Below are 11,065 nucleotides of genomic sequence, written 5' to 3'. Positions count from 1 at the left end.
ATGTCAGATAGGCTGTCGCTCTTTGTTAAACACTGGTACTTTGCTGCATTTAGTTAGAACGGAAGAAGACCCCAACATATTTGGGAAACGGCTTGTGTGATGCTGATGACATCAGTGCTAAAACAATAACAGTTATTAGGTCTTAAATCTATAGCTCCATTCGTTATACGTTTATAAATACTGTAGGTACTGAACTGTCACTATCGTTTGTCTTACGTCCGCATGCGTTTGATAACTGAGACCTTTGCTCCCAGCGATATTTGTATATTTGTATAAGTGAACTAACGAAAGTGTGGTTTTAGTATTAGTGGTCAGTATCTAATTACTCCTCATTTGATCGGTACGTCTGCAACATGGCTGCATTTAGGAGCCTTTTACTGCTTTCTTTAGTCTACTCTGTAATTGGAAATGAAGGTAGGTTATTTATAACTTTATATTTTGAATTATACATTCATTCAATCTTTATCTATTTATTTATAGTATGGAAAATATTTAAGACAGATGTCAATACTTTTCGAACGTTTAGTTTTTGCTTAGGTATACTGTTTTAAAGTGCATTTATTTATTTCTTTCTTTTATATTATTTATTCGTTATTCAAAAACATAATAAGAAAGAATTTCATAAGTTTCGGTGGTGATTAACAAGAACATTACCTGTTAGAATTTCATGGGTTTTGAATTTGAATAGAACAGTGCATCTTCTGCGCCATGCAAAAGCTCAACGAAATTTTTAATCAAAACGAGGAGTGTGCTCAGCGTTTGGTTCGTAAAAAGAATGCAATCGGCTGGTTGTTCATTCTATTCTCTCTCTATTAAATTATCGTAGTGTAAACATTGACATAACATCAGTAATTACATCGTTCTTATATTAATGCTATGCGATAGATTATATAGAATATTTTAAGAAAGAACGAAGTGCACGCTTGATGGACCCGTTTACACGAAAAAGCAGGATTCAGGATCAAAATAGGAACATGATTAAAAAAGTAGCCTTCTCACGTGTTTAGACGACCCTCGCTCTCTGGAGCTATCGCTTCGAAGTGGCCTTGTGTTTTATCGATTTGATTATGCACTTCAAATACTTACGATTTCGATTAGGTTTATACTTTTACAGTGTCATGCATTTGTATCTTTTAGAATTGGCTTCTTTCTTATTGTTCTACATAATATGCTTTGTTTTTTGTATTTACCTGAGGAAAATGAAATTCGTAACTGTTTACAACGCCTTTAACATTCGTCAGGAATGCTTATTACTAAAAACTATTCCTGACGTATGACGTAGTCTCTTGTCTAAGCCTCTTTCTTGGGTCTGGTTCTCCGTCGTTGTTATTTTAGATTAAACGAAAGGGACTTCTATCATGAATTGTGTGAGGATTAATAACTGAACATCATTAATTTTCAGCCAATTTTTTCGACCCCTGTTACAAAGATGACATCAATTGTTTGAGTGCAGCAACAGAAGCCTTCTTAGAGAAGACACACAATGGAGTTGATGGTTCCCAAATTAAAGCTATTGACCCCTTCATTATTCCTGAATTGGAAGTCCTCGTGGACGAAGAGATGGGTCTGCTGTTCAAGTTTACCAATCTTAGTGTAACTGGTTTAAAAAAATTGCAGATCTTGGATTACAAGTAAGTTTTCCAGCTTGGGACTAGCATAAACTAGAATGTTCGTTAAGATTAATGAGAAGAATCCTGAATTTAACGAGTATAGAGTAGAGAGAAAACACGAGATAAAAATCGCAAACTGCTTAGCTTACTAGTAGGTTGGCACCTATTTTTTAAAGCCTAGTTTCGTATCTTATTTATGGTTCCAACCATGCTGCATGGTGTAGCAATTCATGCGCACCTGCTGCATGTTAAGATAGTGGTTGTGTTTAACGGTCTATAAATATATTAGGTAGCTAGAGTATTAACAAAAATACGGGTAATGTAAAAGTCGATAAGCTATCAGTTAATATACTGTACACTTACGATGATTGAGTTGAATATTCTTAGGTAGTATTACATAACTTTACAGCAAATTCCACGCAATACTATAACCTGCAACAAACAGGTTATCATAATATATTTATCAAAACAAAAATTCAAAAAAAAAACAAAAATGCAATTACGAAAAAAAAACTTGACTCCAGATGATAACCTATGTTCATTATATTTTACAGAATGGACACGGACAAGAAATCAGTGGTATTAAAAACGAAAGCTGATTTGAACATCATCGCTGACCTGAACATCAAATTTACTAAGAAGAACAACAAAAGTTTCGATGGCCTCTATAAAGCTACTACAAGTAAGAAAGTTCATCATTCATTCTGAGACTATTCACATCCGACTCAGTCATCACCAGAAAAACTTCGTTTGCCACTTGTGAGCTGTTATTGCTCTCATCGGCCTTGCAAGCCAGCAGCAAAATACCGATGTCAGAAGTGAATACAGGCTAGCTAAGCTAAGTCGCCTATTCAATTAAACTGAATGAGTCTCGGAGACCGAAGTCTTGTTTCGGAAGGCACAAAGTGTTTTACTGACGTGTCGTCATGTTTTTAGTTAGAAGTACAGTTAGTATAATGCAGTAGTAGTTTATCAGTAAATATAAACCAACACAGATGGTGATACACAAAATTGGTTAAAGCCCAGTCTTTAAATTATGCATATCACCCAAATATTTTGGAACACTATGGAAATAAGCCGAGAAACCCCCACGACAAAACATCAAAATTTACCGTACCCACAAATATGTAGTTCCTTAATTTCGATTTCTATTATTTATTATCTGCTATTAAGGCCGATCCAGGAAGGGCACACTGCGGTATTTCCCTTTTTGAGGGGATTCCTCACCGGGCACAGCTGTTCCGGTAGGTAATTTTTAATTTGGTTTGGCGGAACAACCCTCACGGGAGGGAACGGGTAGTATCAGATTCTTACAGACTAAACCTAACCGAGCGTCTTGTTGCCGGAAAGTGGATATGCATAGCAATGCAACATGTGCCGCTCCGGGAGGTACCTCCAGAGGATCGGATACAAGGAAACTCCCGGATGTCACCATTGCGAGGATTACCCAGAGGACACGGTAAAGTCGAAGGCGCATCAGTATCAGCGATCGGCGGCGACTACATCCTGGTTCACCCGTGGTTTGGACGAGAGTTTTAAGGCGAAAATCTCGCTTCGGACTGTGGATGCGCCATCCATGGTCGGGGAAAGGCGAAATAACGGACAATAAACAAAACTCATGAAAATGACCTTACGCCCAAAATAAAAGAGACAGCCGACACTAAATCTCCTTCATTTGGTTCGAAACGTTCAAGAGAAATAAAAGTGTCATCAACTGATTTATCAAATAGAACCTCCAGTGTAGGTGGATACAGTTGATTTTCATTTAATGTTCCATATTTCTGAGTACGTACTTGGGTGGTACTAATGACGCTTTTGATTAACCAAATTTTCAAACCTTTTGTTTTCAATATTTCGATGTGTATTTGTGTAAAATTATCGATGTAGATAATTTGCAGATACCAATATTATTTACGAGTTCCTCGAGTCAGTATATTTTTGTTGCTTTATGTATATGCAGAGCTAAGACTTTACAAAACAATAACATTCCTTCCGCATTATAGTAAACAATATCCCGAGGGTATGCTTCATAATCAAATTAAATCAAATATTAGAAATAACTATATACGTGCTGATAATTAAATGTCGACTGCGTGAAATCGAAATCAGGCTAAGCGAAAGCTGCACCTGGCCTATTTTTACAGGGCGACAAAGGCAAACGAACCAATCTAATTGCAGCCCTAATAACATTACTAACTATTGTTTTTTGAGGGAAGTCGTAAGTGCAATGACAGATTCAGACAATGACCTGCAAGTGGGCGATTTCAATCCATTTAGTCATAAGGCTTAGGCAGCTGGTCTACATTAGGCCAAAATCGGATACTAAGTACTTCACTTTGGGGCTTGCAATTCCCGTCATCACCAACTAGCTAAATTACTATTAGTTTTCTTTTTCATTAGTTTTTTTGCTCCCAAATCGTTCGACTGGTAGTAACCTTTGTAAGACCTTCCAAACGAGCTTAAAATTACAAACAAACGCGATAAATGCGCACCGTGTACGCAAAACTTTCTAATTATGTACCTGAATAAGAATTACTCGTATGTTTCTTATATTTATGTCTGATTACTAAAACTTATATGAAATCTTATTTATTGCCAACAGCCGCTTCAGGAACCTCCAATTACGGCTACAGCCTGGTGAAAAAAGGAGATAACGAAATATATTTTGAAGTGGGACCCGAAACAAACACATGCGAAATTATTGAGGAACCCACGGTGACCGTTGGAGATGAATTACAGGCAGCTTTACTCAACGGTATGTTTAAGCATTTTTATATAATCCTAATATTTATTATAGACTTTTATACTCCCTTATCCCTTTTTGGTGCTGGTGTAGCTAACCCATTTTTCACGGACGATCGTTGACGACCCATTTCTCAACACCAATTACTAGTAATAAATAAGAGTAAAGAATAGATTTTTGTAAGCCAAAGGCAAACTTCAAGGCGAGGTCTGCTACCTCAGCTTTAAAATAAGAACGTTGCAGTTGTACTCTATAAGGCATATAGAGGTCTAGCAGATTCTAGAAGACCTGCTGGTTAAATTAAAGTAAATAAAGTTAATTCCATTGATCGAACTTTAAGAAGTGAGGTTTGAGACATTATAACTATAATTTAACTTGCCGTCTAGGAACCATCCACACCCAGCGAAATGTCTATTACAAACCACACATGTGTCAAGAGTGTCACCGAAAAAAATGCTATCAGGGCTTGATATAAGAACAACTATAGAATATATTTTAAACGGAGCATTTACCGTAATAAAAATATTTTTCTGTATTTTGTTAAATTGCAGATAATGATGCAAGGCAGCTAAAATCACCCTACGAAGAAAACAAAGTCAACCTCAGAAAGAAAACTTTATGCAAGATCGTAGATTCCGCCTATGTTGTCGTCATAAATAACTTAAGGACCTTAGCAACAACCTTACCAGCCAAACGCTTCTTCCTCGGTCTTTATTAAAACTGTTATGAGTAAATTCTACGTTTTGTATCTTTGTTTCATTTGTCGGTTTCAATTGACAAACCATGGCATCCGTTATTTCTAAAACGAATAAAAAAATGTTCTGCTTGGATTACCTAAACTCGAAACTGTTGCAGCTTTTGGCCGTTGAAAGTCCTGCGGTGTTACCATTAGTAAGTCTAAACCCTCTCTTCCTTTATCTACTGAGCGGGGGTTTAGAATTTGTGACGGACTTTTAGTCAAAAAGAGCTAAAAGGGGCGAAGACATACCTACAATGACGAACCTGAATTGAATTCGATGTGTTAAAGTGATACCATTTAACTTATTTGCAAGGTATATTTAATTTGAAAAAAGTTGTTAAGCATTTAGTCACTGCTGTATTTTTATGTTTTGAGTTTAACAATGAAAAAATATCATTTCGCACAACGAGCTCAATTTAGCTCTCTCATTTTTGGTTTATTTTTCGTTATAGCCCTATTTGGTAACGGAAAAGAAACTCTTAATTATAATCTTGCCTTTTTATCCTTTTTCTGCCACATATCATATGCAAGAGGTGAATGCCATGCTTTAAAAATGCTTACAAGAGATAATGTTTAGTTTTTGTGGAGCTACTGGATGAATTTTTAGTTTATACTTGTAGCGCCATTTATTATGTTTATTTATAGTCTACCTGACATTACAAAGCAATGAACATTAGGTAAAGAGTTTTGTTAAATTAACAACAGTTTCTGATGCAACATTTCGGACACATTCGCAAAATTATAACCTCAGGTAGTTATTAAAAAACTTTCTTATTTTCTACTTTTCAACCTTCTATTTATGTGTTACCTTATAGAAAGAGTAGAGTAGAATTAGTAGAAATGTATAGACTACTTAGGATCTCTGCATGCTCACGGAGGAAAACTATTTAATAAACCTCCATGTGTCGTCTTAGCACGAAAAGTCTCCGACTAGTTATTTTATATTTATTAAGAGGGTCGCCAACAGGCTTCACAAGTAGGTACATGCATATCAACATAGACCGGCTCAATACAAATCGCTTCGAATTATGAACACATCGTTCACTTAACAACTAAGCAGGTAAAACAAGTTTAATAGGAAGGAAACCGAAAAAAAATATACATATATGATTTAAACTAGATACCTAATAATCGGCAAAACATTTTATCTATCAGCAAGCAAAATATCGTTCTATCCTCATGGCCATCCTCTTAAAGAATATTTTTTATAACTAGTCAGTTTTAGATCTGAATGCTGGGCAAACTGAACTCTAACAAATATTTTTTGAAGTAAAACTGCTTTAGGCGCGACTACGACAAAACTAGACGACAATGCAACAGAAATTCGCTATATCAAAATTGCACCATGTTTCTGAACCATCCAGTTTTAAAATATTTTTGATTTTGTCAACACATACCTTTTAAACGAATCAATTATTTAGAATCAAGATTAAGTCCTTGAACCAAAACATAGTACTGCAATTTGTAACGCCGTGTGATGTGGGTCTTCGTATACAAGAAGTTCGTCGAACCAAATTACATTGACGTGGTAATTAGCAATCACAAGTTGGTGTCAATAAATTATGAAACATGTAGGTATTAATCCATCAATTTCATTTTGAAATATTATACGTAACAACATTATAAAAACTAGGTGGTGACAGAAAACATCCGGTGTTTTGGTACTTAGCTTTATGCATGCGTTTCTGACCTTTATTATCGGGTTTGCGTGCAACAGATATTCAGATACAGGTTGTCTGCTAATTACCACGGCTGTACACTCTGCACCTAATACCGAATTTACGTTTATCAAAAAACATCGAAAACATTATTTGGATATGAGGACGGTTCGACTATAATGTATTTCATCTATGACCGCGCTCATGATGCCGCCTTATACGCTGGTATAATACTTGAAAATCCTAACACATTCTGTCAAAAAAGCCAAATTTTAATTTAATTTAGTTTTAATTTCATTGATAAGCAGAATTTCTGCAATGCTCCACAGACCACGAAGCAACAACGAAGCATCGAACCACAAGAAGCAACTTCGACGTTCGTATCGTACGCACGTCGGGAAAGTTATTTTGCTTACCTTACGCACAATTTAAAACGCATCTATCGTGACTTAAAATAATAACCTTAAGGATGAAATTTGATGGAACTCCAAGCTGTTTCTATTTACAAAGCCCAACTTAAAACATAACTAAATTGTCACTCATTCTATAGTTTGTAGCGCTGTTTTCAGGACACTCTGTAGTCTGTATAATATTGTAAAACTATAAATATAGTCAATTCAGCATTAAGTCTTTATTCTTTAATTGATCTTCTTTGATCGCTACATCTGCAACATGGTTGTTTTCAAGAGCCTTGTCTTGCTTAACTTAGTATTCTCTGCGTTTGCGGATGAACGTAAGTTAACTTAACATTAAACATTTCTAACTTAATGTTGAAAGTTCTAAATTATCCACTAACTTTATTAATTTTTTTATTGCCTTGATTATGAGATACCTCTGAATTTATGTCACAAGGTCCGTCCAGGCTATATACTTTGTCAAATCTAAGTTGACGTTTTTGGCGAGGAATAGTGTTGGGCTGCTTATTCGATTTAAACTGCATATCGAACACTTTTCATTCGATTTAATAAATATAAACCATTTTAGTTGTAACAAAATACTGCATGTTTTTGTCATGAAGCTCTGTCCATGGCCAAGCATCCATCTCACTGTCACTGTGTGTTTAGCCATTTCTCTTGCCACTGGTCCACTGGTCCACATGTTTTGTGACACAATGCTCAGTTTCTCATCAGCCGAGTGTTCCTTAGTAAATTTACTTGTGTTCATTTGTAAAAATGGTCAACTTAAAGCTGGCAGAGCAAAATCCACCCCTTCTTCCATTTAGGCGGTTAAAGCTCGATACTATTTTAACCATTAATATTTTTTCACAGGTACATACAAACCCTGCTTCAAAGATGACTTGCCATGTCTGAAAAAAGTATCTGAAAACTTCTTAGCCACAAAGGAATCCCAAATACCGAAGTTAAAACCTTAGAACCCATACACCGTTCCCGGATTGGACGTCGTTGTGGATGAAGATGAAGTTCTCGTCTTCAAGTTCACCAATCTCAACATGACTGGTTATAAGGACTTGAAGCTTGTGGATTTGAAGTAGGTTACCTCCTACCTTTTGACAAAATAATAAATAATAAATAATTTGACAGAAGAATAAATAATTTGAAAGATATAATACTTTATGTATATTTGGGATCTGGGGGAGACCTTTGCCCAGAAGTGGGACACAGTGGGCTAGATAAGAAAATATATATATTTAAAAATGATGTTTACTACTCGTTTGTAAATAAGTGGCTTCTTCGCAACATACTCAGAAAACATTTAATTTTTGCAGAATGGACATGGACAAGAAAACTGTGGTATTTAAATCGAGAACAGTTGTAAATGTTGATTCTGATGTCAATATTAAATTGACCAATAAAAACAAAAGTTTCAATGGACGTTACAGCTCTACAGGAAGTAAGAACACCTCTATAGGGTGGCGAATAGGTTATCACAATTGAATTGACGTACCTACTCCATACTAGTTACAAAATTACATGTAATTAAAAGAATAAAAAAAATAACTAGAATTAAAGCAGTTAAACCGTTTTTCTCTATAGCCATGTAAATAAAAATAAATAAATAAATGCGGACAACATCACATACAATTGTTCTGAACCCAAAGTAAGTTGCTCAAGCACTTGTGTTATGGAATTCAGATACAACGAAGGTACCACAAACACCCAGACCCGAGGCAATGTAGAAATGTGAATTTTTACATTGACCCGACCGGGGATCGAACCCGGGACCTCAGAGCTAGCGACACCTTGAAACCGGTGCGTACGCCACTCGACCACGGAGGTCGTCAAAATGTTCCATAATTGACGATTTAAAAATCGAATCATTCGGACAGTCGAAAGTTTAAAAACTTTCGATCGTAATTACTGATCTTCTGGGAGGAAGATTTCATAACCACCTGTTAAACGTGCTATTCAATTTAACTGACATATTCGCCAACCTGTATAGTAATATTGTAATTGTATTTATCATCCACTTAAGTAATAACTCTAAGGCCTAAAACAGATTACAAAAAAACTCCTATGCACCAAATAGCCTACTTACCAACTGAAGTCTAGTACATAACTTATAGTTGCTCTATTTGTGTGCGAAATAATAGAATATGTATTTACCGCGACGGGAACAACATATAGGTTGGTTAAAACTTGGTTTTCTTAATAGTCATTGTTTAAAAAAAAAATTCTTCAACAGCTGTTTTTGGAATCACCCATTACCCCTGTCCCCTACACGATAAAGAGAGGAGATATAGAATACTTCACTATGGGACCTGAAACGAGCACATGCGAGATTCTTGAAGAACCTGAAGTAACCTTCTCAGATGAATTACAAAACGCTTTGAACAATGGTATGTAACATATTTTTTTCACATTTAAACTTTCAGGTCTGCAAAACGAAGGTCGGGATTCGTATTTTGTTTTCAGATAATAGTTTAGTTTCTCACTCACCTGATGCGATAATAAAGCCATTAGTAATCACATCTGACTCTTTGGCATGAGCCAACAATATTCACGATATGCCACTGATAGCTAAAATATGCCTATACTTTACTAACCCAAATATAATACTTAATGTTTGTTCTCTTACAGATGAAGACACTAAGCTGCAAAATAAAGTCTATGAAGAAAATCAATTTAACGTTAGGAAAACTACTCTATGCAAAGTCGTGGCGCCTGCTCTAGTTGCCTTTACGAATAGCCTAAGGGTGTCAGCAGCCATGCTGCCAAGGACAGCCATCTTCAAGGGAATCTAATTCAATACAATACTTATCCTTATTGCGAAATATGGATACCAACATCTATTTAATAAGTGTATATGTGTAAGGGCGAGAATTAATAAAGAGTTATGATTAAAACAGAAAACCCATTCTTTTTTGTTTCTTTGTTGCTTACCACCGTGATTCTAATAGATTCCTTAGAAATGCTAGAGACAGAGGCAATTTCCATCAGTTAAGGAAAGGAAATATATAATTTCAAGATAAAATTCTCAATTTGTAAAAGTATGTTCTTACACCTACTATTAAATACTAAGCAAGTTATAAATTTTGAAATGGTGTACTTATAATCAAAACTTAAATTCAGCCACATGCGAATTAGTTCAAACTTCCTATCGTTTTCTAGCATTGTCACAGTTTATACTCACAATATTTTTTAAGTATGATAAAATTCTCGTGTTTCAAATAACTACAGTACAGTACAAATCCAGTACTTCACATTAAAAAAACATGTAGAAAATTTCTCTAACAACACTGTTCGTAGCTATATTAAGTACAAAGCATTGGAGTCGTAATATTCCATATGTAGGTTACGAACCAACCTTTAAACTTTTCATTGGCTAAGGGATGGCTTGCTCCAATGGCTAAAAGGGTAAAAAGGTCGAAGATACTTAGTAACTAATCCCCTAATGTATTTTAACATAGATATTAAAAATAGCTTGGCGACAGCTGACGTCACGAGTGCCGATCAAGTACAAAAGTAGGATATTTTTGTTGATAGTTGTTGGTTGGTAATAGTGGGTAACTGAATAGATGAGGATAGATTATCAGATAACTTATTACATAACTTTTGACTGCACGGATGGGCGAGGTTTGGTACAGAGTTCAGCTAACTCTGTACCAAATTTCATTGAAATTGCTTCAGCCGATTCGACGTGAAGAAGTAACAAACATACACACACACTCACAAAGAGGATAAGAAGTTATTAAAACTTCGGTTCAAATGTTAATGTGGTTAATTACTCCTAATGAGATATATCTATTATGCTCTAATTAAAGTATGTTTTGAAAACAATTGTGTGTTGCTGATAGCAACGAGACACCTAATGTGTATACTATAATAATTTTACAGTGGATAATATTTAAATCTGT

At 35.4% G+C, this 11,065-nt stretch overlaps 1 protein-coding gene across 1 annotated transcript; it reads left to right on the top strand.

The window, feature by feature from the left end:
- Positions 1–280: 280 nt before the first annotated feature.
- LOC113498136 (juvenile hormone-binding protein-like) lies at positions 281–5,099 on the top strand. The gene is made up of 5 exons (XM_026878075.1): positions 281–414; positions 1,403–1,631; positions 2,165–2,292; positions 4,213–4,365; positions 4,905–5,099. The coding sequence occupies exons 1-5, from the start codon at positions 354–356 to the stop codon at positions 5,069–5,071; spliced, it is 738 nt and encodes a 245-aa protein (XP_026733876.1). The 5' UTR covers positions 281–353; the 3' UTR covers positions 5,072–5,099.
- Positions 5,100–11,065: the final 5,966 nt, after the last annotated feature.

Source organism: Trichoplusia ni, chromosome 10, assembly GCF_003590095.1.
Source record: "Trichoplusia ni isolate ovarian cell line Hi5 chromosome 10, tn1, whole genome shotgun sequence".
NCBI lineage: Eukaryota > Metazoa > Arthropoda > Insecta > Lepidoptera > Noctuidae > Trichoplusia > Trichoplusia ni.
The sequence above is the reverse complement of the archived record's forward strand: the minus strand, read 5'-3'. Positions and strand labels throughout refer to the sequence as shown.

Bases quoted from the DNA above. Each gene is read 5' to 3' on its own strand.
- LOC113498136 (XM_026878075.1), top strand. From the start codon at position 354: ATGGCTGCATTTAGGAGCCTTTTACTGCTTTCTTTAGTCTACTCTGTA. The intron at 415-1,402 runs GTAGGTTATTTA...ATTAATTTTCAG, and splicing joins CTCTGTAATTGGAAATGAAG to CCAATTTTTTCGACCCCTGT. The intron at 1,632-2,164 runs GTAAGTTTTCCA...TATATTTTACAG, and splicing joins TTGCAGATCTTGGATTACAA to AATGGACACGGACAAGAAAT.